The 26,773-nt window shown below is 38.9% G+C and overlaps 3 protein-coding genes across 6 annotated transcripts in view; 2 read left to right on the top strand and 1 right to left on the bottom strand.

Annotated features, from left to right (window-relative positions):
• The window catches only part of LOC147181778 (glycogen debranching enzyme-like), a 36,137-nt gene extending 24,598 nt beyond the window's left edge, over window positions 1-11,539 (top strand). For 2 of the 4 annotated variants that reach the window (XM_086093757.1, XM_086093766.1), the window contains exons 22-35: window positions 645-781; window positions 929-1,062; window positions 1,150-1,325; window positions 1,424-1,526; window positions 2,585-2,708; window positions 2,962-3,063; window positions 3,199-3,310; window positions 4,894-5,029; window positions 6,150-6,262; window positions 7,978-8,189; window positions 8,274-8,371; window positions 9,426-9,513; window positions 9,819-9,952; window positions 10,129-11,539. In XM_086093757.1, coding sequence (XP_085949883.1) covers window positions 645-781; window positions 929-1,062; window positions 1,150-1,325; window positions 1,424-1,526; window positions 2,585-2,708; window positions 2,962-3,063; window positions 3,199-3,310; window positions 4,894-5,029; window positions 6,150-6,262; window positions 7,978-8,189; window positions 8,274-8,371; window positions 9,426-9,513; window positions 9,819-9,952; window positions 10,129-10,246 — 1,787 coding nt within the window. In that variant the 3' untranslated portion in view covers window positions 10,247-11,539. Of the gene's footprint in view, window positions 1-644; window positions 782-928; window positions 1,063-1,149; window positions 1,326-1,423; window positions 1,527-2,584; window positions 2,709-2,961; window positions 3,106-3,198; window positions 3,311-4,893; window positions 5,030-6,149; window positions 6,263-7,977; window positions 8,190-8,273; window positions 8,372-9,425; window positions 9,514-9,818; window positions 9,953-10,128 lie in introns of all 4 variants that reach the window. The other 2 variants (XM_086093741.1, XM_086093749.1) reach the window with 1 other exon arrangement.
• A 1,047-nt stretch (window positions 11,540-12,586) lies between these two features.
• On the top strand, window positions 12,587-21,558 carry rnf2 (ring finger protein 2). The gene is made up of 9 exons (XM_086093717.1): window positions 12,587-12,765; window positions 13,924-14,012; window positions 14,142-14,302; window positions 15,743-15,825; window positions 16,665-16,797; window positions 19,089-19,188; window positions 19,924-20,096; window positions 20,378-20,567; window positions 21,071-21,558. The coding sequence occupies exons 2-9, from the start codon at window positions 13,926-13,928 to the stop codon at window positions 21,170-21,172; spliced, it is 1,029 nt and encodes a 342-aa protein (XP_085949843.1). The 5' UTR covers window positions 12,587-12,765; window positions 13,924-13,925; the 3' UTR covers window positions 21,173-21,558.
• Window positions 21,559-23,039: 1,481 nt separating this feature from the next.
• On the bottom strand, window positions 23,040-26,572 carry tyw3 (tRNA-yW synthesizing protein 3 homolog (S. cerevisiae)). Its single transcript, XM_086093730.1, has 6 exons — window positions 26,332-26,572; window positions 25,441-25,521; window positions 25,255-25,353; window positions 24,469-24,540; window positions 23,397-23,530; window positions 23,040-23,318 (listed from the first exon to the last, which is right to left on the bottom strand). Exons 1-6 carry the CDS (start codon window positions 26,497-26,499, stop codon window positions 23,099-23,101), a joined length of 774 nt encoding a protein of 257 aa, XP_085949856.1. The 5' UTR covers window positions 26,500-26,572; the 3' UTR covers window positions 23,040-23,098.
• Window positions 26,573-26,773: the final 201 nt, after the last annotated feature.

Here is a 26,773-nt window from a genome sequence, read left to right as displayed (position 1 = left end):
GAAATTTTAAACACGTTTGAATAAATGAAAAATGTATTCGGTTCATTGGCAAATAAAAAATTCAACATAGTCAAAAAACTAATTCCATACATAAATATATAACCGAAAGGGTGTAGACAGAAGCAAAAGCTTTTCATTTCTGTGCCTACCCCTCGAGCACTACAAAATAGAAGAAATAATGAATAATTCAATAATTGTACATTTTATAAAGCATCAAGACAAGGCGCTCCACGGCAAGGTCTATCCTTGCACGTTTAACATTTAAGATAGTCGGCCCTAACCCGTTTTGGACCCTGTTATCCGGACGTCGTCACTCTTAACACTCCTCAGACCACAGGATAATCTTATAGCATAATCTTCTAAAACGTAAGTCTGCCGTTCATCGTCCTTAGTCGGAAAGGGGCAAAATGGGGACAAAATCATCCCGTTTTTATCTTTGTGTGTACAGACAACCCTTGTGTAATGACAATCTTTGAAACAAACCAACTAATTGCCTAGTCTGTAGTTTTGCAGTGCAATTTTTTGTGTATGCTAGTGAACACCAAAGTAATATTATTTCAGTGTGGGGCGGAGAATGTCAATCGAATGAGTCTTTATTTGCAATCAAGTACCTGATTCTGAATATTGCGCTTATGCCTTTGCAGGTCTGATGTCAGTTTTTGCTGATATTCGTGCCAACAATGACCTGGGCCATCCTGTGTGTTCTAACCTCAGACAAGGCGACTGGCTAATGGAATATATCTCCAATAGACTCATACATAGAGAAGGACCTCTGAAACAGGTAAAACTTAAAAGCGTAGAAAAAAAAGAAGCTCTTTGTATATGATCATACGCAACTACGGAGAAAAAAAAAAAGACTTGCTCACACTGAAATCTCGGTAAAGTGTGACTTGCATAATTGAAACATGTAATTGTTTAATGTATGCAGGTTGGACAATGGCTGGAAGCCATGTTTGCTTATCTGAAGCACATCCCACGCTATTTGATTCCCTCTTACTTTGACGCTATCATCGTATCAACTTTCATCACAGCTCTGGATGCAACTTACAAACTCATGTCAAGGTAATAGGAGCACAGTCCTTTCACATGGAATTTCATCAAATCACAATACAACCTGAAGGCTGACTCCATGTTCTGCCTTTTATCCAGTTTTGTCCAGAGTGGCTCAAGCTTTGTGCGACACTTGGCGTTGGGATCACTTCAGATGTGTGGCGTCGGACGCTTCCCTGCCCTTCCTCCGCTTTCAACGAAAATTGACAACGTTCCGTATTGCACCAGCCCAATAACTGGACAGAAGGAGCAGTGCTGTGCGACACTGGCCGCAGGTCACCGAACATCTAAAGTGTTTTGATGGCTTTAGAAAAAATGATGTATGATTTTATGGCTACTTGCGATTTGTACTCATTGAAATGTAATCTATCAGGTCTTCCTCACTTCTCTACTGGAATTTTCCGTTGCTGGGGCCGAGACACTTTTATTGCTCTGCGGGGACTGATGCTGCTCACTGGGAGACACATCGAAGCCCGGTAGGCATCTGCGTCTGTGTGATTCTTATATGCCATTGTCGGGGTTGGGAGGGTTACTTTTAAAATGTAATCCATTACAGTTACAAGTTACCTGCTAAAAAATTTAGTTAGTAACGTAATCCAAGTACCATAATATGAAAGTAATGTAACTGGATTACTTTTGGATTACTCCAATATTGAGTATGCCCATGAAGACAAAATAAAAATAAATATCACCACAATATATATTCTATACAATGCGCCCTTGCTATTTGCGGGTGATAGGGACCCGGGCAGTCTACAAAAAGCAAAAATCCTTTGCGTAATAAAAAATTATGTAGGCTATTGATTGATTGATTGATGGATTGATTTATTGAAGGCCATATGCTGTTTTCAAACTGTCAACTGAAAGCAACCACGCCTCATAGATAGATAGATAGATCGATCCAATCAAGATGATGATGCGTGACATCAACTGCAAAATGAACTTTTATCCCAGTCACAAGTTTAGCCGTCCATGATGTTTAAATAGTGAATTAGTGGGAGGAAGATTTGTTTGGAAGCTGTAACTCACATTATGCTTGTAGGCTAGCGGGCTAGCTAGCAAGAAGCTACAGCGCGTAGCATGCCGCTAGACTCTTGGCTCAAACTTTCGCTCAGAGTAAGTTACAGTGAATACCGGTCGCCATTTCCTCCTCCCGTCCATGAAGCTTTTTCAAACTGCCCGCGTGTGGAGGACACGACTAGTCAGTTCGTTCGTTCCCACCTCCCGACATGTAGCAACGGTCCCACTGGCGCGGGCGTGCACGTGCTCTGTCTCTCTCGCCCTCTTTCGCACTCTCTCTCATCGTAGAAATTGTAATCCCTCGAAGTAATCCCCATTTTTAATAAATGTACCTGTAATCTGATTACATGTCTTTTCCTGTAACTGCAATGGAATACAGTTAAATCTTTTTTGCAATCTGATTACATAACGGCGGTACATGTATTCCGTTACTCCCCAAGCCTGACCATTGTACGACTTCCTGCTTGGGAACAATAATTGAACAATAAATGAGGCCCTTCTGCTGTGTCCTTAGAAACATCATCTTGGCCTTCGCAGGGACATTACGTCACGGTTTGATCCCAAACCTGCTCGGAGAGGGCCGCTGTGCTAGATACAATTGCCGTGATGCCGTGTGGTGGTGGCTGCAGTGCCTCCAGGTAGGAGGAAAACAGAAAGAACATATGAAGCCATACTGCTGATGGGTTTAAAGGATTTAAATGCAATAATAGAATTCCACTTTTCATTTAGACAGTCAAAAGATCTTAAACAAGTCTTTATTGCATGCAGCTTTATTGAGACTGCGCTCAACAGAGTGTCATGGTTAAATGCTAAATGGGAGACGCCTTCATAAAATAGTTTGTCACTATTGTCAACTATCACATTGTTTATCTTTTTTCCCCTACTTTTCAGGATTATGTCCTTCATGTTCCCCAAGGGCATTGCATCCTTCAGTCTCCTGTCACACGCATGTACACAACTGATGATAGTGAGCCCAGCGTACCAGGAGAAGTGGTTTGTACCTTCATGTGTCGATTGACACCTCCCAAAATGACTGTAATTCAAAAATACTAATCCTACTAATCCAATATATATATATATATATATCATGTTGAATTTTGTATTGAGATATACAGTGTTTATGGACAGGAGCAGCCACTATATGATGTGATCCAAGAGGTTCTGCAGCGCCACCTCGAGGGAATTTCCTTCAGAGAGCGAAATGCTGGACCCAAGATAGATATGAACATGAGAGACGAAGGTGTGTTTGTTTGTTGGTTTGAAGAGTGTTACCCTACACTTTAGAGGTTTGGCAACATTTTCAAAATCTCTGCTGCGTCTGCGGCAGAGAAAGCAGGAGTGTATACGAAAAAGAGAGAAAGAGTGAGAGTAAAAAAACAAGTGAATGATGAAAAGAAATCATGACTATAGTATAAAGAGTGTGCAAAGGGATAAAGTGCCAGCTGGCCAAGGCTTTGCAAACACATTGTTGCTGTGTCTTACATTGACTTATGTAAGAAGAGTCAATTGTTTAACAAGTCAATGTCAAGGGCAATTTGGAGAAACAACATTTTGGAAAGGTTATGACCATGTTGGGATGAGTCCTAAGAGTAATTTTCAAGCCTACCTCAAATTGAAAGGAAACAAAAAAATTGTGTTAATGAAATAGAATAAAAACAAAAATGCTTTTAATAAAACAAAAACCTCAAACTACTGTACATTTCAAAATGTCCTTTATTTTCGTCTATCAAACATACATCAGGGTTAATTTTCATTATTTCATTTTTGATGTACGTTCACACCGAAAAAGGAAGATCATACTTTCAGTGTTTCAGAATTGTTGTGTATCACACAATACTCGTGACCTTATTTTCTTATCTTACAATCGAAAAATATTTCAAGTATTCAGGAAAAAAAACTCAAACTAATAAACACTATTCTAAAACAAAGCATTTTAGAAAAAATAAAAACTAACAAAACTCCTCTAGAACCAAATTGAAAATAACTGAATTTCAAAAACAGAAGTCAAAACTAAATAAAACTGTTAGAAAAATCCCAAATTAGTATAACTCTGGCCACAACTTCGATAGCAATCCTAGTTAAAGTTGAAGTCAAGTTAAAAAAAATAAAAAAAAACCTCTTCACAATAATACGTTCTTTGCAACGCCATTAGTCTAAACACGGTATTATTATTGCAGTGCTGGAATATGAGTTAAGCAGCAAAATCGACCCACTTTTATCAATCTCAGGGGGCGGCCATTTTGCCACTTGCTGTCGACTGAAAATGACATCACACAGTGCCGAAGGGCTCACATAACCACCAATCATGGCTCACCTGTTCTCTGGTTGATTTCGCCGACAGCTGACTTCAACTTGATGATTTCGGCTACTTATCAGCTAGCGTTAGCAGGGGTATTTTTGGATGGGTGTTCAATAGCACTTGTGCTTTTCTTGTATTTGAGGATAGACTTTTCTTTTTTTCTAAGTGACAACCACCTGTTGATTTCTGTGATTTCTAATTAACACCAAAACATGTGACATGGGATTACTCCACTTCAAACAGTAATTGTTATTGCAGAGAGATCAAGTAGAAGCGTTGACTATTTGACTAGTTGCTTCAGACCCTACAAATGGCGCGGCTTTGCCGGTGATAGTATTCTTTCCCCCAAAAATTTGTATTGGGGGAAAATGTTGACAGTAGGCTGCCTGATGCTTAACAAGGCTTTCCCTGTGCATATGATAGTGCTGCCAAAAAACAAGAAAATAAACAAAAAAGGTACTAAAGAGCACGGTACTGAGGCGACCATAAGCGGCACCATCTCAATGCGTTCTTCTTCCTTGTAGGGTTCAATGTGGCTATTAACGTGGATCCTGCAACGGGCTTTGTCCATGGAGGAAACCGTTTTAACTGTGGCACTTGGATGGATAAAATGGGAGAGAGTGAGAAAGCAAGAAACAAAGGCATGCCAGCGACTCCCAGGTAACACAGAGACTGATCACACATGAATTGGTGGATGAGTTTGTGTTTGATATGTAATTCACAAAAAGAGGTCACTATTTTTTTTAAACAAATTACTTTTACCCTGGTGGGTTACTATTCATTTGTTCTGTCAATTAAGGTTTAACAAATGACAGACAACAACCCAAAGGACAGAAGTAAGTCAATAATTGAACACCAAACATCCAAAGAATATTGGTTGATTTGATCTTGGTCTTTAGTTGTCCGTTTATAGAGATCCGGACGTTGACTTCACGCGTCCCAAAATGGGCGTTAGCGAAGCCATTTTGGCAGCATAGAAAACAAAACACGTCTGCCACTTTTGAGTGAACGGCAAACACCACACTTTAACAATGATTGATAGCTGTTGTGGACCAGCTGCCACAACAAGAACAGGCACACACAAAAAAAGATTGAGCATGCTCCAGGCTACCAAAAGAGGAACCAATGCGTAGCCAATGTTGCACTTTGTACATGGTGGCTGAATCAGCAGATGCTATACTGTTACCACACGCAAAATGTGGGGGAAATAATCTGTTTCGTTCATTTGTGCTGCTACGGTTTAATAAATATTACACAGTTGAATTTAATTTCTGACCAACACCATAAAGAAGACTTTTTATGGCATAAATGACGCCGTCAGCGGCTGAATTTGCAGCTGCTAAGTTGCTAACGTACCTAAATAACACTGCAAGACTTGCGTGAAACTGCCAACTTTGATGGCATTTTGACCACACATAAAGGGGAAATAAATCCGGATTGGACAAACTTGTAAAGCCTTTGTATGATCAGATTTCAAAGCACTCACCAGCAAGAGAGGAGGTAATTTGACGTAGCAGCGCCACCAGGTTGAAAAAAAAAGAACTCCTGACTCTCTATAGCAAGTTGAGACACCATCACTATGAAGAAATATAAATATATATATATACCATTGCTGGAATAGCGCAAAAGAGACAACATTGATTGCATATTAAACTAAAGCATTTGAAGAAACACCTCAATTTCATTTCCCCAATATTTAGAGTCAACTATTGCAAAACATGTCAATGAAAACCTGGAATTTTACATGATTACTAACGTGAATGTGAAATTGTCTATGCAGGGACGGAGCAGCTGTGGAGATAATTGGTCTAAGTAAGTCAACCATCCGCTGGATTGTGGAGCTACATGCCAAAGGACTGTTTCCTTATGATGGAGCAAAAGTACACAGAAATGGTAAATATAGTCTCAAGCACATTGCAAATGCACATTTAGATTTCTTGCCCGATTAGTTTGTTTTTATTTGATGCTGCTTATTGTGCTTTCACATAGTATTCATGGTTTCTATAATCAGGGTTGGGAGGGTTACTTTTCAAATGTATTCCGTTACAGTTAGAAGTTACCTGCTAAATGTAGTTAGTAATGTAATCCAAGTACCATTTATATTAATGTAATGTAACTTGACTACTTTGGATTACTCCAATAGCGAGTATGCTCATGAAGACAAGATAAAAATAAATATCACCACAATATATATTTTATACAATGCGCCCTTGCTATTTGCGGGGGTTATAGGGACCCGGCAGCCTACAAATAGCAATAGTTTTCGAACTGTCACTGAAAGCATAGGTAGGTAGATAGATAGACAGACAGACAGACAGACAGACATAGATAGATACCAATGAGGATGACGATGTGTGACATCAACTGCAAATTAATATTTTCTTCCAGTCACAAGTTTAGCTGTGTATATGTTGTGCATGATGTTTAAATAGTGATTTGGTGGGAGGGAGATTTGTTTGGAAGGTGTAACTCACGTTACGGTTGTAGGCTAGCGGGCTAGCTAGCAAGAAGCTACAGCGCGTAGCATGCCGCTGGACTCTCAGCTCAAACTTTTGCTCAGAGTAAGTTCCATTGAATGCCGATCGCCATTTCCTCCTCCCGTCCGTGAAGCTTTTTCAAACTGCCCGCATGTCTGATTACATGTTTTTTCCTGTAACTGTAAGGGAATACAGTTACATTTTTTTTGTAATCTGATTACGTAACGGCGGTATATGTATTCCGTTACTCCCCAAGCCTGTCTATAATTAGTTGTTACTTGACAGTAGTACACCCGGAGATTGCCCTGTGTGAAGACTTGCTCAAATAAGTTACCTCTGATTAATTGTGTAGTGTTTGTTGTCATAATGTAAACAGTATGCTAAAGAGGACTTTGTAAATACCATTTTTAATTGGACTGTATTGCATGATTTTCCACACTTTGTGGAAAACCAGAAACGTAGATGAACCTAAATTACATTTAGTACAGTATAACCAATTCCTTCAGAAGTCACTTAATTGGGTTGCTTCAGTGTAATGTATTGTCAGTAAAAAATAAAAAGCAGCTATCCTGTGAAGCCCTCAGAGGTTTGTTAGAGAACATTATTGAATATATATCACCTTACAGCCAAAGGACATAGTTGATCAGCGGTACAGTAGAAAATGAAAACAGGATTTTTTAATTTTTTTTAACCCCAAGGTTTGAACATATTACCAAGCACTATTCAGTCCATCCATCCATTCATGTTTATTCTCGCTTGTCCTCATAAGGGTCGTGGGTGAGTTCGAGCATCTCCCAACTGACTACACCCTGGTCTGGTCAACATATAGACAACCTACCATTCACTCACACACCTATGGACGATTTCAGCTCAGTTAGTTTCACGTGTGTTTTTGGAATGTTGTAAGCCATGGTACAAGGAGAAATCCCACAACAGAACAGGGAGAGCTTACAAACTCTACATATGAGTGCCTGAGATATGCAAGTTTTGAAACTAGAAGCTCTCGACTGTGCAGCAGACGTACTAACCAATAGCCTTCATGTTCCCCATGGAAATATATACAAACTAATACGTTAATAATGCTGCACATTTCAAAAACTAAGTCTCAGATTTGGTTGCATTGTGTTTCAGGTAAAGAGGTGTTCATTTTGTACGCCAAATGGAATGAACAGATCCAGCAGTCCTTTGAGCCAAGTTTCTGGGTGTCCGGTGAGCCAATGGACCCCAACGAGAAGCATTCTGACCTTGTACACAAAAAAGGCATCTATAAGGACAGTTATGGAGCATCTAGCCCCTGGTGTGACTACCAACTGAGACCAAACTTTGCTATTGCCATGGTCGTGGTAAGTTGGTAATGCTACGATTATAATACACTTAGTATTAAGTACTGACAGAGCTGGGGGGGGGTCCTTTTTTTTTCATGACAGGCTCCAGAACTGTTTACCGTGGAAAGAGCCTGGAAAGCTCTTGAATTGGCTGAGGAGAAATTACTGGGACCCCTTGGAATGAAAACCCTTGACCCTGAGTAATACATCTTTCTCATTTCTCTATACCAAAAAAAAAGTAATTTAAGTGGGGATCATAACAATCAAATGGCAAAATATAATGTAGTGTGAGAGTTAAGGGGTAAATCAACCCAAAAAAACATTTCTTGACAATAATATCTTCTATGCAGCCTAACTAGTCTAAATACGGAATTCTGATTAATATTGCGTTAGTGGAATATGAGTTAGGCAGCAAAACCCAACAGTTTTTGTCAATATCGTTTTGCCACTTGAACTCAAGTGAAAATGACATCACAGTTGCTCAGGTCTCAGGTAACAACCAATCACAGCTCAGCTTCAGAAAGCAGGTGAGCTTTGATTGGTCGTGAAACTTTTTGAGTAACTGTGATGTTATCTTTATCCCTGAGATGGATAAAAAGGGTTAGATTTTGCTTCATAACTCATATTCCACAAATGTAATATTAATCAGAATGTCATGTTAAGACTAGTGAGGTCGCATATAAACATATCATTGTCAAGAAATGTTCAAGGTTGACTTCACATTAATGATGCAATATCAGTATTTTGTCCCATCATTATGAATACACACAGTTTCAATGCCATGTTTTTGTGATCTACACAAATGAGGCAAAACTAACCCTAAGAATATGCATATAACTTAAAGGGTTCACCAATTCCGGTCGTCGGGGTCCGGAATCCTGCAGGTTTTAGATGTTTCCGCCTACCAACACATCTGATACTACAGATCAGGATTGTTATCAGGCATGATGATGAGCTGATTATATGAATCAGGCGTGCTAGTGGGCGGAAACAACTCAAACCTGCAGGACTCCGGACCTCGAGGACCGGAATTGGTGAACACTGATGGTTCTATAATATACATACATAAAAATGCAGTAAACTTACAGTACATTAACTCTTTATGTCTATATGCCAAACTATGAAGGAAAATCCATCAAAAGCATTAGAACATATAAACAAAAATATTGACCTTTAAAACTTCCAACAGCTCATTGTTTTGTTTTTACTGTGGTTGTATTTTTAAATCTGCTTCCTTATTGTGTGTATTTGCAGTGATATGATCTACTGCGGTGTGTATGACAATGCACTGGACAATGACAACTATAACGTGGCAAGGGGCTTCAACTACCATCAAGGACCGGTGAGAAAGCCAATTTGAGTTTGATGATTGGTAGTGACAGTGACGGACGATGACAGTCATTGTTTAAAACTAAGGGTGAATGACAAGATTTTTTTGGAGTCAACTATATATATTTTTTTACATGATTTTACAAAACATCCTGAGATTTCTGAAGAAGATTTTGCATTTTTTTTCACTTTTAAATTCATCCTGCGGGCCGGATTAAAGTGCTTAGCGGGCTGAGGCCCGTAGGCTGTTTGTTGGATAGCACTGGACGAGTCGACGAATCAGTTCAGCTCTTATTTCACACTCGTGTGTTTGTCCAGGAATGGCTTTGGCCTGTTGGCTACTTCTTGCGTGCTAAACTGTACTTCGCCAGAAAGCTTGGCGAAAAAACCTACGCCGAGACGGTGACCCTGGTCAAAAATGTTCTTTCACGACACTATACTCATCTGGAAAGGTAGGAATGTTACGTACATGAAAATGATGCTCGTTTCAATTTGTATTTTATTTTGAATGTGGATTTCCGTATCTTATTGTGGGCATAGTCATGGAAAACACATCATGGAGAACATTAATCTGTGACCAATTGTTGCTTTCCACCTTTTCCTAAACTTTTTTCTACCTCTATCATAGGTCTCCATGGAAAGGTCTGCCAGAGTTGACTAATGAGAATGGCCAGTACTGCCCATTTAGCTGTGAGACACAAGCATGGTCTTTGGCTACTCTGCTGGAAGTGTTTTATGACTTCTAGAAAACTTCTGCAAGGCCCTTTCCAATGCCTCTTTTACGCTTAGATGAATGTGTTGAATTGTCAAGCCACTGAAATGTATTGCATGTTGAAATTAATTTGAAAGAAGTGTCATACTCGTCGTACAAGTGTTTCTCATTCAATAAAACGCTTCATTTTTAATACAGTTAGGCGATTTAAATCCACACAAAATGTCAACTTAAAGCAGTACATTTAATTAATATGGGGTGGTTACACTATTGCACTTTGGACAAAATTGTATTGATTGTTGCGAATGATCACGTGAATTTGGCAGCTTCACACAAAGTGTCAAATGCATGTGTGTAGGGTGGCTAGTTCAACACTCGACTCACTGCATTTGCCCATTTGAAGGGAAATCAGTTGTCGCTGTCCCAGAACATGGCAAAGAAGTTGCCATGCATCTAATGACCTGACTGCAAAGCCACAATGACTGAACGCTCACCTGACATTTTTCCTCCTCTGGGGATTTTTGTATAAAAGGGACAGGTGACCACTGCGCCAGCCACCAATTTGCTGGGAAAGCAGTGCAACAGAATAGAATAGAAAGCCTTTTGGGGTGCAACGCCGAGTTTGTTTAAAAATATATATATTGAATACAACTATCAATAAAGTAAAACTAATAACTATGCTAATAAGAAAGAGTACATTATGCTGTGCAAATAGTGAGGCACAGTGGAATAATGTTATATGTACAGGTAGCAGCGGAATCAGCAATCTTTTTAAATGTAAAGACAAAAGAAGCAGCAATAAGGGATAAGTGTGTTAATTGTGAGTTTGTGCAACAACGGTGACAGACAGACAGCTAGACTAACAGTCAGACCGACGGTCAATTTAGTGTTTTTGGACAGTGAGAGGAAGCAGAAAGATCATGCAAGCGAAAGGATAAATATTCATGCACAAGGGCAAAAATCGAGGATTCACATGACGGGCAAAGAATGCAGAATATCTTACAATTGTGCAACATTACCACGATGCTGATTGCTTTGTACCATACTACAGGTATGTACATGATTTAAAAAAGAAAAGAAAAATGAATATAACAAATATTGCAAACCACAATCACCTGCCAATTTTGGATCATATGTCCTCATCATTCGTGTCCCTTGTTGTTCTTGTCTCACTTTTGCTGTTATTTTTAACTGTAAGCCAAGTAACTACGAGTCATTTGTAACACCTTTTGTTATGTTCACACACTGTTCCTTACTGAAAAAGCCAGCCTAGTGCACCTGCACTGTACTGTATTGACTAATGCATTAAAAACGTGATACATGCTAATCTGTTGCCAATTTTTCATTCATATAATGGTATTCCTCTAGCCAAGGTACTTTTAGCATGCTGGACACAATTCTCCAGTTCGAACATTTTTCTCATGCTCCTTAGCTGGCCCACTTTTCATCGACACATTCTCCTGTCCAGAGTTTTGACACACCCACCATGTGTAACCAGGGAATTATTAAGTTTTCATTTTCACAGATGTGTGGTTTATTGAAGGCTAGTGTAAATCAAGGAGTATGCTGTTTTTTTAGAGATATGAATGACTTTGGAGCACATGGGGAAAAGCTAGCACACTTTAAATATGACAATAGTGTACGTAGTTGAGACATTTTTTTTTCCTTTTATGTACAGTCGACACCTGCATATTTGGGTATTTTTTTCATCATTTTTTTCCCTCCAATATTTTAAGTATTTTTCGGAAGTGGGCGGTCGGGAGATTTTCGAGATTTTTTTTCTTCTAGGTTTTGGAAAATGTGGACAGTGTCTGTAGCTTCCCAGCCTTTAAAATAAAATAATAAATCTGACTGATATCTTTGTCCATAATCTTAAGCGCCGGCCTGTAGCTCTATACAATTTACATAAAAGGAGCTCTTGATTTACTTAGCCAATTGTTCCACTCAAATGTTCAGTAGGGTGCTACATTTGTATTAAACGGCCACAAATTGCCATTTTATGCACATATAACATTGTTTCTACTGGTATTTTTTTTAAGTGTGATATGTGCCCCTTTTTCAACTTTGCACACCAGCACATCCAAATGTCTTTTGCACGCCCCTGCTTCAGTCGCATGAGCACAAAATACAAATTCAAGAGCTGATGTCGGCTACAACTCGCGCCCACGCTCCACGCAGACTGATCGTTGTGCTTTGCGCTTTCATTTTTTTCTTGTCACAACGGCCGTTCGTCAGGCCCGCCCCTAACAAATTTACGGACATTACTCTATTACGTATGATCGCAGGCGACATGACCAACTTCAATAAATGGCCCTTTCTCTCATGTATTATTATTATTTTTATTTATTTATTTTCAATTTTTTTTTTTAATTACGAAACCAGCCTGGCCTGGACGACGGTCCATTTCAGAAGGTGGCGGTAATGCGCACTTGAGCTTCCTGAGCACCAGTCGAGACAAAAGAAGGAGGCGAAGAAGAAGGCCTCCTCGGCTCGTACTCTCGGCCATATTGCATACACCGAAACGGACTGTGTTCCATCGACCTGTACCTTGAAGTAAGTACGGAGACGTTGTTATTGTAGACAAACTACGAGTGTTATTGGATGTATGTTCGTGTTATCTGTGTTTTGTGTGGCTATTTACAACCGTCAAAACGTTGGAATTAATGTTTGGAATTCATACTTGTGGTAGGGTTGGAGGGTTAATTGGTCGGACATTGCTGTTGTTGTTTTCCATTTCTCTACGACTAGCTAACTCTTCGTCACATTTGTGATGCTGACGTTTTATTTGAAAGCATTTTGATGTTTTTAGTGGCCTGTTAAATATAACACGATTCAGTCGATGTTTCCTAGCTTCGGGCTTCTTGTTTGATGATTACGACTCCAATAGTTCGACCAGGAAGAATTGGCCTAATGGCGAAGAAGGTTAGCATTAGCCTTCCATTTTAATATTACTGAGGCTGAGATGAGGGCAAAAGGTTTGAAAAAAATAATGTAGTTCTGATTTCTACATCATTGTTGTAAATACGATCTAATTTGAGATTACCCCCCCCCCCCCCATGTCATAATTTGTATTGTATTACAATGAACAAAATCTGATTTGTTATAAATACATATTTTGGTCTTTAGGTGAGGTTTACGCTAAAATAAAGTAAATATATAAATATATATATATATATATTCTGCTATGTTAGTCTGTGCTGTCACCGTGACAACTGATAACGCTTAAACATGTACACAACACACAGTCACATCATACCGATACGATATGACTGAGCTCAGTGAAAGCTAAGTATTTCAAACAAATAAAAAGGTCATAATACAGAAGGATGTGGAAAGTGCAGTTTTATTGATTAGAACTTACTGTCAATTGTTTGTCATTGGCTGGCTCCACTTGTCAATAAAGGGCATGCATGAAATGAGGTTTGTTGCTGGCTGGCAAAGCATAAAATGAATGTTTGGGAATGTACATCCTTACCATTTTTATACTTTGCGGTATCAGTATTTTGAATGTTCATATCTAGTAGATATTGATGTAGTAATGGGTTATCGTTCAGTCCTACAGCTTACATTAGGTAAACAAAGACATAATTTAGTAGTAACTACACAAAATTCATAACATGGATGCTGCATATTAAGGATATTATTTATTTTCATTTCATTGGTCTTTAGTTACCATCCTAACTACATCTGTAAATTTTGATTGTTTTACAGCAATGACTCAAACCGTTCAGACCAATGGGGTTCAACCCCTGAGTAAGACGTGGGAGTTGAGCCTTTATGAACTACAGAGGACTCCTCAGGTAAAATGTTTTTTACTACATCATTAATTTCTTAAGTTTTGTAAAAAGATGAGATGAAAGCAGAATGTCCGCATTTTTCCTGCTTTTCTATGTACGATTACTAACTAACTATGTTGTATGTTGGTTTAGGAAGCTATAACAGATGGGTTGGAGATTGCAGTTTCGCCCAGGTCATTACACAGTGAACTAATGTGTCCTATCTGTCTGGATATGCTGAAAAACACAATGACAACCAAAGAATGCCTGCACCGTTTCTGTGCTGATTGCATTATCACAGCTTTGCGATCTGGGTAAGTATGATTTGTGTGTGAGTGTTTTTAAACAATTGTTCTTATTTGTTATTTCAGTGTACGGTAAGTCTTGCTATTCAATAGGGATAGACACCTGCCACAAATAGTAAAAACAAATAATTGACACCCCCCAAAGAAGTTTTTAATTGGGATGCACCCAAATGCAAATTCTTGGCTGATGCGTAAAACTGAAAATGAGAAATTCTATGCTGAAAACCAAAGCACACAAACACATAACGCCGTACCATAAAAAAAAAAACCTAAGAGAAAAATCCTTGGCTGGATCATTTTCTGCACTTTGCCAAAATTGTCCAAGGTTATGTTCATACTGCAGGTCAATTCCATTTTTTTAACCAATGTGTCATGTATCTGATTTTTATGCCAATGTAAATTATTGGCAATTTTCTACTGTCTTTTGCCATTTGTTGATAAAATATGTATTTTGTATAGAACACACAATAATTGAAGTTGTTGAGATAAACCATGTTTAACCATTTTTTCCCCTTCTTTTTTGAGAGCTCAGTATTGTTCATTCGGTAATCTTACCGATTCAACATGTTATCATTATTTCTCATAAAAAAATGTTTATTTATTTATCTATTTATTTATTTATTGTGCATGCGTGTGAGTTTGTGCTCATTAATTCACCTAAAACCTATTAAAAATCCCATACCCTTCACCTAAACCGAAGACTTCAGAATCCTGCTAGTGGTGAGGTTGTCAGGAGACCCGAGGAAGGATCAAAGAAAAGAAAGAAAAGTGAAATCCAGCACCGACCAGACACCACCTACTACCCATAGGGTTACAAACCAGAATCTTTCACCAATCCCAGAAACATCTAAATTCCAACAAATTAAGGAGACGTCAAGAGACCAAAGGAAAGACTGAAGGAAGGAAGGATAGATAGATGAAGCAGAGTGAGATCCACAGACATCAGCCTCCACCGATTCAGCAACTAGAGGAAGAAGCAGATTATGTTTGAATTTCGTTAAATGCTGTTGTGGTAGATCTGACATGCATGAAAACCTCCACCAAAGAAGGGAGCCGTCGACCCTGGCCAGGACAGGCCAAGCCCAACGCAGCAGAACGGGGCACGGCAGTCCCACTAGGCACCCCACCGACCCACAGCCCCCGCCCCTCAACCACACCCGCCACCCTCCGCCCCCAATCCCCCAGACACCCCCCAACAAGCCGCCTCAAGATCATCAGTTTGCGTTCATTGAGGACTATAGAAATCTGAGAATATTTACTGTTGTAAGGCTAAAATTCAAAGGATTTGAACTGCTGTAAATTTAAAAAGTCTCTAAATGATTAATTGATTATCAAGAATAATTATTGATTAATTTGATAATTGATAAATTGTCGGGTAATAGATTATTCATTGCACCACTATTATTTTCTTATGCAGCAAATTTATTTTCTTTGTCTTGTGATTTTTAGCAATAAAGAATGTCCTACGTGCCGCAAGAAGTTGGTTTCCAAGAGGTCGCTGCGTCCAGACCCTAATTTCGATGCCCTGATAAGTAAGTTTCCTATACAATACTTGTTTTGTTTGTTGACTGCCATTATCATTTCAGCAATTTCTTGAACTCGAATGACCTATTCAATAAAATATCATGTTTCAGATCTCATCACAGTACAGATACAGCTCTTATTAAAATACTAAATGATATAGGAGTGAACACTTACAGAAGAAAAATCAACTCTAGTCTTATTGGATCTCAGTGCAGTAAATCATAATATATTGTTGGAAACTTGGATAGGACTAAATGGAACACTCCTAAAATGATTCAGGTCCTACTTGGAAGCATGGAGTTATTTTGTAACCATTAGAAGTTTGGCCCCTCAAGGGTCAGTCCTGGGACCCCTGTTGTTAAATGTGTATATGCTACCCTTTTGGACAAATTCTTCAGGCTTTAAAATTTTGGATGAGTTGTAGGGCCAAATTTATCTGACACGGCATGGTTGCTTCTTAATTAGAATGATTGTCCCACAATGAAAATCGATTGCAAACCCCTGGAATGGAATGCAGGTCGGAGGATGTCCATTTGGTTACATTGGTGTCATCCACGACTATACTTTTCTAATTATAATGTTTACATTATTGCTATGGACAAAGATGCAGGCTCATTTGCATGTTTCACTGCCGTTTGAGTAGTACCTACTGAGTTCTTGCACCAATCTTTGATTCCTTATTTTTGCTTTGCGTTAACCCAAGAAGGACGTTCCTCTGAATGAGTGTGTCAACAAGCAAAAATCTAAAAAATACTTATATATATATATATTGTTTAGTGATCCTCAAGAAGCAGTCTTAAACGGCGAGAAAAATAATTTAAGTTCTTCTTTTGATTTATCCCATTAGGTAAAATTTACCCCAGCCGGGATGAGTATGAAGCACACCAGGAAAGAGTGTTGGCCCGCATTAGCAAACATAACAACCAGCAAGCACTTTCCCACAGCATAGAGGAAGGTCTGAAGATACAGGCTATGACCAGGTAAACCAGCTTCTCACATGCATTCACGTAGACTCTCATATTCAGACAAAGCCATACAGTACCGTTTGTTTTCTCCACCTTTGTTAGACTTGCATTTGCTCAGCGTGCGTGTGTGTGTGTGTGTGTGTGTGTGTGTGTGTGTGTGTGTGTGTGTGTGTGTGTGTGTGTGTGTGTGTGTGTGTGTGTGTGTGTGTGTGTGTGTGTGTGTGTGTGTGTGTGTGTGTGTGTGTGTGTGTGTGTGTGTGTGTGTGTGTGTGTGTGTGTGTGTGTGTGTGTGTGTGTGTGTGTGTGTGTGTGTGTGTGTGTGTGTGTGTGTGTGTGTGTGTGTGTGTGTGTGTGTGTGTGTGTGTGTGTGTGTGTGTGTGTGTGTGTGTGTGTGTGTGTGTGTGTGTGTGTGTGTGTGTGTGTGTGTGTGTGTGTGTGTGTGTGTGTGTGTGTGTGTGTGTGTGTGTGTGTGTGTGTGTGTGTGTGTGTGTGTGTGTGTGTGTGTGTGTGTGTGTGTGTGTGTGTGTGTGTGTGTGTGTGTGTGTGTGTGTGTGTGTGTGTGTGTGTGTGTGTGTGTGTGTGTGTGTGTGTGTGTGTGTGTGTGTGTGTGTGTGTGTGTGTGTGTGTGTGTGTGTGTGTGTGTGTGTGTGTGTGTGTGTGTGTGTGTGTGTGTGTGTGTGTGTGTGTGTGTGTGTGTGTGTGTGTGTGTGTGTGTGTAAAGAAAACAGAACATGGTACATTGTTCTATGTGGACAGTAAATAACTTGGGATGCACAGTATTTTTCGAACCGGTAAAATATCTGCTGATTTGGGAAAAGATGGTACATTTTATCCGATGAAAAGGAAGAAACAAGAAGTTATGTCTTCAGAAAAATCACTACTATGCCCAGTGCAGTTAAAGCATTAATATTGTAGCGTCTGTGAATGATTAGGCCAAGTGGTGAACTTAACAACTACTCTTTAACCAACTAAGGCCTAAAGCGCCTGGCAAAACATGTCTCTAAAACCTATGGATGACGTTAGTCACCCCCCAAAACCTGAAGTTTTCCTGGAAATTTAACAATATTATAAATCTCAGCTCCTGAAGCAGATAGAAACATAATTCCAAAAACATTTCAGAGCTTACACCTGTGGCGTTAATACAAACATAAGTGTATTATTATAAACCTTCAATATATATATTTTTTAAATCAACAAGCAAATGTTGCATGTGCGGATATATTTACCTTCAACACTGGAGCGCAGTTGTAATAACCTCGGAGAATCGAGTGATAATTAGGCTATTTGTCGTCCATTCCGTTTCAAAGCCGTTAACATTTTCAACATCCTCATTATCTACAATATATTTCTTAACACTATGCCACTGTCAACTGGTTCCACTGATTCGAAGACCACCCGCGCCGTCGTCAATCACGTCATTTATTTCATAACTCGCGCGAATCTGCGTAATGCTCGAATAAAATTCCAGGACATGCTGCGAGGCCCACGTCACCCTCTCGTGCACATTCTGCTGCATTTCATTGGCTAAGAGACCAAGAATTGGTCAAAACAAAATGACTTATCCGCGCTCCGGGATTTAAAGGGAGAAGAGCGCAGGTGCGCTCCCGGCTTTAACGGTAGAAATGTGTTTGCGTGCTCTCTGCCTTTTAAAGGGGCCAATTTGCAGTTATTGTCGACCGTAATCACGCCAGAACACATCTTGCTAACGTGCGTTTTATGTTAGCCATTTCATATGATAAATGTTTGGCCTGTGAGTGTCTTTGCTACTGTTATTGTCATCAACAGAAAATGACCACAAATATATGCATGTTTATGAAAATAAGCATTTGAAAGAAAGAAAAACATTTGCTGTTATAGATCAGAGCGACTAAAATATCAGTTTTTCATCACTACAGCCTAGATTTGTTGCTCTCAAGGATGCACAAATTACAGATTATATGAAGAATTGAACACTATATTAAATATAACAATATCAATTTATCGGTATTGGTTGGAATTTTTCATATCGTGCATCAATATAAATAATACAAACTGTATAAATAATTATTTCCAGCTAAATCTTCAATAGTTAAAAAAAAAAAGTTTAATATTTTTTTTAAACCTCTACCTTGCTCAAGTATATTTCTGAAGTAGTATTTAAACTTCAAAAATGTGACTGGTACTCTTGCAAAGACATGCTGGAAAGTGGGATTGCCTGGGTCAGATACTCTGAACATTTGTGCTGAACTGAACTGCCCTGTACTGTACTGTTGGTGAAAACATTGTTTATATACTGCACACGACTAATTGCATTCCTTTATTGTCAGACTGCAGCGTGGTAAAAGACAAACGGTGGAGAATGGTAGTGGAGCTGAAGATAATGGAGACTCCTCACACTGCAGTAATGCGTCTGTCCACAGCAATCAGGTAATTCTTAATCGACAGCACATCATAGTACTCTATGATCCCAAAGGAAAATTACATTTTTACTCTGCTAGGGGCAACAGCCATTGTGCCACCGTAGTGCCTCCTGTCCATTATACAATTCTTAAAACATGTGTTATTTAAACACTCCAATTTGCATCAATATTGCAACATGCGCCTTTAAAGTCATAATTCTCACTTTAATCACAGAATTCTGACTTTAAAGTGATAATTGTCAGAATTCTCACTAAAGTGAGAATTCTGACTTTATTCTCATAATTCTCACTTTAAAGTGAGAATAATAGTAGCACTTAAAAGTGAGAATTCTGAGAATGAAGTGAGAATCCTGCCAACCTTTTTTCTTTCTCTCTTCACTGGCCTCAATCCTCTTCCGTAGTTTACCTTATGCTTGACCAGGAGTCAAACTTTTTAATGACCGCTTCTGATGTTTTTTTTTTAACGACTGTTAATGTCAAACAAACGATTCCGAAATGTAATTAATCTCATTACGGAATTTTTATTTGAAAATGCACCAAGTTGAAGTTGGACCGCTGTTCAATGATTAGGAACCGCAGTAGTAAAAAATTACGCTTATATTTTCAATTAAAGCCAAGCGTCTACACTTCAGTTGCATCTTAACGATCCTTATCAGTTGCAAGAGTATACAGCTAAATTATGCAAGATCTCAGCTTACCCCCCCCCCCCAATTATAACTATGAATTTGACACAATCCCCCAGGAGGCTGGTCCAAGCATAAAGCGCACCAAGACAAGTGATGACAGTGGACTTGACATGGACAATGCTGCTGAGAACGGAGGAGGCGACTCTGTGATTGACAGCGGTGCCAGCGAAATAGAATTGGTTTTCAGGCCTCATCCCACACTCATGGAAAAGGATGACGGTCACAACAGGTAAATCAAAACTTAATGGGCCAGCTCCCCATACAGGGAATATACCTAGTTCTAGATTAAGTCATATTTTAATGAAGGATTTACTGAAATCGCTTTCTCAGACATGGATTAGAATAGTCTCAGGCTAGTCTTAGTCTTGAGTTAACTAAAATTAAATTAGGCCAGCCAGGGGTAACCGGGGTTTTCTGCAACATTCCTAAGAAATCAATCACTAATGAGCTGTTTTAATAACCGGCCTGTGGACATGTTAATGATAATTGTTGCTGTTTGTATTGCTGTAGTGTGGAGTTTGTTCCTCGCTACATAAAGACATCTGGAAACGCAACAGTGGACCACCTGTCAAAATACTTGGCTGTCCGTCTGGCCTTGGAGGAGCTTCGAAGAAACACAGAGGCCAATCCTGTGAATGTGGAGGCTGCTTCAGAGAAACAGTACACCATCTACATACCTACTGCTGGAAACCAGTTCACCGTGAGTACATATACATATTCATATATATCAAGGCACCACTGTGTATATATTAGGGCTGTGTGATAAGACAGAAAAAAAGAAATCAGAATTATTTTTCTCAAATTGTCATCTCGATTATTATTATTATTACTGTTATAGTAATATTAATAGTTATAGTATTGCTAATTTGAAGACACAACTACAAATGTTGTTATCATAATAGGTCATTATTATGCGCTGCATTTTTTTTTTTAATTAAGGTATTGAAAGTGACACCGTTGCCATTTTTGGACACCCCGGGATACCGTTTTACCGCCCAACCCTAGTAGCCAAGATTCAATGCAAGCTCTTATCAAAGGGTGTAAAAATGCAGTCAGTTTGTCTTATAAGACTGCAGAAATTGAACAATGTCACACCAGGCTTTATTAAATAAAGTCTAGAGTGTTTAATTGATTAAATAAGTTCCCTAATCAGATAGGGTTCGTCATTTGTGTATTTATGGTGTTTCTAAATTCTCTCTGCAGGTTCTGAATGGTTCTTTCTCTTTGGAGCTGGTCAGCGAAAAGTACTGGAAGGTGAACAAACCCATGGAACTTTACTTTGCCCCTACTAAAGAACATAAGTAAAGCAAATATAAGCAGCTTCAGTCATCACCCTTACCACCAAATTCTGCATTTCACTTATGCAGATTTTCGCTCTTTATGTGCCAGCCAGGCCCCCAACACTCTGAACTAGCAGGGGACCACTGTATTGGCATTTACTTCTCTCAATTCCCCTTAAAAATGAGTGTATAGTTTGATCAATGAATGATTGCCTGATCTAACATGTTGTCGCATTATTCCATGTGTAGTCAGTCGATCACTCCTTCAGTGTGCAGTTTTTGTTGTGTTCTTGTGTTACTGTTAAACTTCTTAAGCTCAATTATATTGTATTCCTAAAAAAACAAACAAAAAAAAACATTTTCATCTGATGTTTAAGTGCCATTTTGTAACATTAAAACCGACTTCCAAAATGTTGTACAGTATTTTGTGACGGGCAGTTGCCATGTCTTCCGAGCGAGTAGTTATCTCGCGCCAAGCATGCATGTTTTACACGGCATGTGATTGGCAGACGCAAGGAATCACGAACTTCAGCGAAACTTCTGACGGGCTAACAGCTTAGAAGTTAACACGCTCCCCTCACCTTTTGTAAACGTTCCTCCACCTGCTCCCTGCTTTGACTGCAGATCACATCATCTGCAAACAATGTGGTCCATGAGGATTTCTAGCCTATCTACTATTGCAAAGGGGTTTAGCGCCTCACCGCTGTTCTGTTCTAACATCCTTCTGTTACTCCAGACTTCCTCATGCAGTGTCACCAACCGTCGCGTAACCCTGTCATAGGCTTTCTCTAGATCGACAAAGACACAATGCAGCTCCTTTTCTCTGTACTTATTCATCAACACTCTCAAGGCAAATAATGCATCATTGGTACTCTTCCTAGGCATGAAACATCACTACTCCAACGGTATGTCATCAGGACCAACTCCCTTTAAATTTTTCATCCTTTTTAACATTTCCCGTTCCTCTCATTCAACTCAAAGTATTCCATCTATCCAGCACATTACTGGCACCAAGTCAATACATTTCCAGCTTTGTCTTTGGCCAACCAGTAAAGATCTGTACCGCCTAACTTGCCATACATGATTATCTTTTTCCGGCCTTTTCCACCTCCGCGTTTGCTCTAAGTCTGAACTCCTTAGTCCTCGCAATAATGTTGAAACCTGACGTTTTACACACAATAAATAAAAAGATTCTCACACACACACACACACTTCATTATCTGACATGAAATCAGACTAAATTTCTCTGAGGTCAATTGGGATTATAAAAAAAAAAAAAAGTTTTGCCAAATGCTAGATAAATATTTGTCAATTTTCATTACTTATTTCAAAGTCTGAAATGTACATACATTAAGATTTGGGAAAAGCTTTGAAAGCTTCTGATGGGTTTACCGATAAACCTGTGCATTCACACACACTTCTTTAGGTGGCGGTGTGGCAGAGTGGTCAACTTGTGGGTTCGGTCCCATGCCATTGTGAACACGTTGACGTATCCTTGAGCAAGATCTTGAACCCCCAGTTGCTCCTGATGCTGAATGAGTAATCTAATGTAAAGCGCTTTGAGGGCCTTGTAAGGTAGAAAAGCGGCGATTCAAATGAAGTACCATTTACTATTCGTATTGTTCCAATGGGGAAGTTAATGACACCAGCCACATTACCAGGATAGATTAAGTCTGGTTCATCATTTGGGTGTAGTTTCCAGATGCCTGAAGGCGGCGCCTTGATCTGAGATGTCCAGTCGCCGTATCGCTCAGGAAGGAGACAGATTCTGCGTCATAAAGATGAACGTGCTTTGGTACAAAATGGGCATATCAGCCCCAATACATTGTGAAGACGCTGGCTGAAGCTGGTAAGTGTCATTATTATCCAACCAACAAGTATTGTATTGACAGTTTGACTTATTTGTAAATGTTTATAAATAAACTTGGTCAGACATGAAATGCAATGAGCCTTACAGAACCCCATTAAAACATTTAGCTAAATGCAGATCTTCATCCATTTCTGTTATACTGCTGCCTTCATTGCTATGACAATCATCAGTTCGATGCCCTAGTTTTTGCCGCTGCTCAGACACAATTGATTTCTTCTTCTTTGTCGCAAGCTTCTCCTCTTTGTCCAGTAGTTTTTGGTGTTTGTTTTTCATCACAGTTGTTTGGATGTTCCGATAAAACCTGGAAAATAGAAATAGTTAGTTATTGGACCTGTGTCTATGTTTCCATTTCAGAAAAGTGAACTAACACCACACTCACCTTTCAACTCGTCGTAAATTCTCTTCCATCTTTTGATTTGCTATCCCGATTAAGAAATCTATATACTCATGTGAAACCAAGAGCTTGCCTTGGTTACTGAGCGGAACCTCCAGGCTATGGGTACAGCGGACTGCCTACAGATAGAAAACACAACAGATTAAACGTGAAACATGAGACCTGTTTTATTAAACACACATAAGTCTAAAATAAAACGAAATATATTTAGGCAAGCCATACTTTAAAAATGTGAATTGGGAAACAAGTGGGGAGCAATTCGTTACACTTTACATTTTTCTTTATACCAAGCCCAATGTGAATCTATTACATTCTAGCTACAACCTTACACAATAATTTGCACAAATTAAAATAGGAGTTTACAGTTTTCAAACTGCAATCACAATTTAAATGTAGACTCCTCAGTGAGTCACAATCTTCTGGAGCCCACAAAATACAGTGCTGCAGGTGGCGGTGCTGAGCTCCTTTGGGGAAATGCACTCTTCCCAAGGATTTTATGGTAAATGGACTGCATTTATATAACGCTTTAACTACACCATATGGTGCACAAAGCACTTTACAATTAAGCCTCACATTCACCCATTCACACACACTCATACACCAGTGGTCGACTGCCAGGTCCACTGGGAGCAAATCAGGGTTCAGTGTCTTGCTCAAGGACACGTCGACACTTGAACGTCTGCATTTGGAATAAAGGCACAAACTCTGGAAGGCGTGTGTTACGGTTGTGCTATTACAAAAGCGACGCAGGTATGTATTAAGAATATTGTTTAAAAAAAAAATGATAACAGGTGGGCACGTCAATGAATTTTGAGCGTCCGTCATTCGGCAATCGTCAACAGTTGGGACACCCTTCCGTCATCGTCAATATTTCAATCCGTCAATTGTGCAGCAAAATGAGTGTCCGTCATTGACGGATTGACAGACCTTTCGTCAGTATTGACGGAATGCCCACCTCTGTTCGATACTGTATCATGACAGGCTTACTGTATTATAACCTTTGCTGTATAGGGTAATACAAGCAATTGTGTCATTGTATTTAGAAACTTGACAGTACCATGATGATCTTCCCGGTTTTGCTTAAAGTGATACCAGAGTTCCTGAAGCCAGACTGGACAGCCGCTGAAAGCTAAACAATAGAAAAGAGACTTTAATAGAAAAAAATATTTGAAATTAGAAAAAAAAGTTAATCATACATTTTCTGTGTTTATCGACTTAAGTTTTTTTGCTGACAGGACATTGACGGACAGACGCACAGTGTAATTTACTGAAAAGTAACTGTGCCATCAATGTCCAATCTAAAACACTGATGCCACCTAGCGGCAGAATAATTATATGCACATTTAGCTCAATACAAATCAAAGACTCAATGTTTTGCTTTCTTTTTAACAGTATTGTAATATATCTTTTTAACTTCATATAACTATAAATTACTATAAAAATTACTGTATCAATGAGCTAAAAGATACAACAATATTTGCATATTTGTCCACTTGATGCAAATATGAGGATAATTTTTTTTTAAAAAAAATATTGTTTGTACATTCTAAACAAATATAAAATATGAGATTAATCGCAAGTTATCAAAATAATAATAATTATTATTTGGAATTGACTGACCTAATTTCAAGTATGACTTTGACATCTGGTGGAATGTTTGTATTGTTGTACGGTTTAATTTATTGATAGTGTTTTTTTCTTCTATTTCAGATGACCAGTTTTGTGGATGGTCATTAAATGCACCTTGTGCACCGTCAAAAGTGAAAGTACTAAATACTAGGATGTGCGTTTAATGACTTTACACTGTTTGTGTAAAGTTCTTTGCAAAAATCCTGTTACTCACCATTAACCGCGCATCCTCTAGTGTCCTACACTGAACATGGAGCACAAACGGCTCAAATTTAAGCACAGCACTTCCACAAGAGCTGGCCAGAGCAGACATCTGGAAAGCAAAATCAATAAGGTAGTAATCGGCACATTCAAGCAGTCACATCATTGAGTTAATGACATATTGAAAAAAGATTCTCACCACGTCATCAAATTTGCATTTCGTATGTGAGACAAACAGCCAGACAAGGTTCTTCTTCTGTACAACACAGCTTTCGGGAGCCTAAAACAGAGAAATAACCAAGACAAGGGATAGGATATACCAGGTTGTTAAACAGAAGATTTGTAAATGGCATTTTCTTTTTCTTGAGTGTATTGCTGACTCTACGGTTCGTTAAAAAAATAATAATAATAATAATACGGCTCTTTATAAGTGATCTGATCGTGATCATTTGGCTCAACTTCCTCCCCCCACCCCCATTATTAAGTGCTAGCCTGAATTTAGTCTTTTCAAACATTTTTTTTTAGCAGTTTGATGTGATTTACAGGTAAAATAAGTCAATTAACTACACTTGAGAAGGTGGCGTTGAAATTATGGGACTAAAATATGAGATTGTTGTTTCTAAACAGTTGATATTACTGAGACCTTATAAAACTAAAGACCTATGCTGAGGATTATTTTTTTTTTAATCAAGGTCACACGTCGCCCCACATGACATTTTTATGGGCTACAATTGAACCAAAAACATAAAACCGCCTAATTAAATAATTCATTATTAATGTATATAAATTAACATCATTAATGTTTGACTGGTTGCAGTATTCTTATTTGGTGTAGTTCAAAATTGACACATTGAGCTTTAGTGACCCGTTTACATTTGGACAGTATAGTTGCACATTCCTATTTTATATTTTGGCCTTTTGAACAATTTTTGGCTACTCTACCCACCTCTGATGATGATTTCAAGAACGATACACCCCAGTTCCCTTCTGGCCTACTATGACGACACTGTCATTTTTGTATTTAAGTAAAGAAAATTGCACATAACGTTATATGCAGTAATGTTTTAAAACAAAACAACAAGTCGCTCACCGTGTCAATGACTGTTATGCGTCCAGAGCATGAACTGGTGGTGAAATACTCCTCGTAGCTATTGAGTAAAGACACTAAGTGCACAATGTCTTCGTCCACGTTTCCCTTTTTACTAAGGTCACATTTGTTGAGACACCGTTTCTTCCACTCACTGAAGCTTTTCTCCATTTGTGAAGTTTGTAAAGTATCCCCAAAACAGCATTGATGAAAGGTATCGTCGACTTCCTCTTGCTTGAATGGATGTTCGAATTAGAAACCTGCGTTCAGGTGTAATACCGCCACCTGCCAGACTGGAGTGTCATCGGTCGAAAGGCACGATAAAGAAAGAAAAAAGCCAAATAGCGGAACTTTTATTTTCTATACGAGAACTTTATGACAATAACATGATTATACGTGTTTCTTGAAAATGTGTAATTAACTGACTCAGAATTGTGATTGTTGC

Source organism: Leptonotus elevatus, chromosome 1, assembly GCF_054856555.1.
Source record: "Leptonotus elevatus isolate MCC_2025b chromosome 1, RoL_Lele_1.0, whole genome shotgun sequence".
NCBI lineage: Eukaryota > Metazoa > Chordata > Actinopteri > Syngnathiformes > Syngnathidae > Leptonotus > Leptonotus elevatus.
This window is presented reverse-complemented; position numbering and strand designations above follow the sequence as displayed.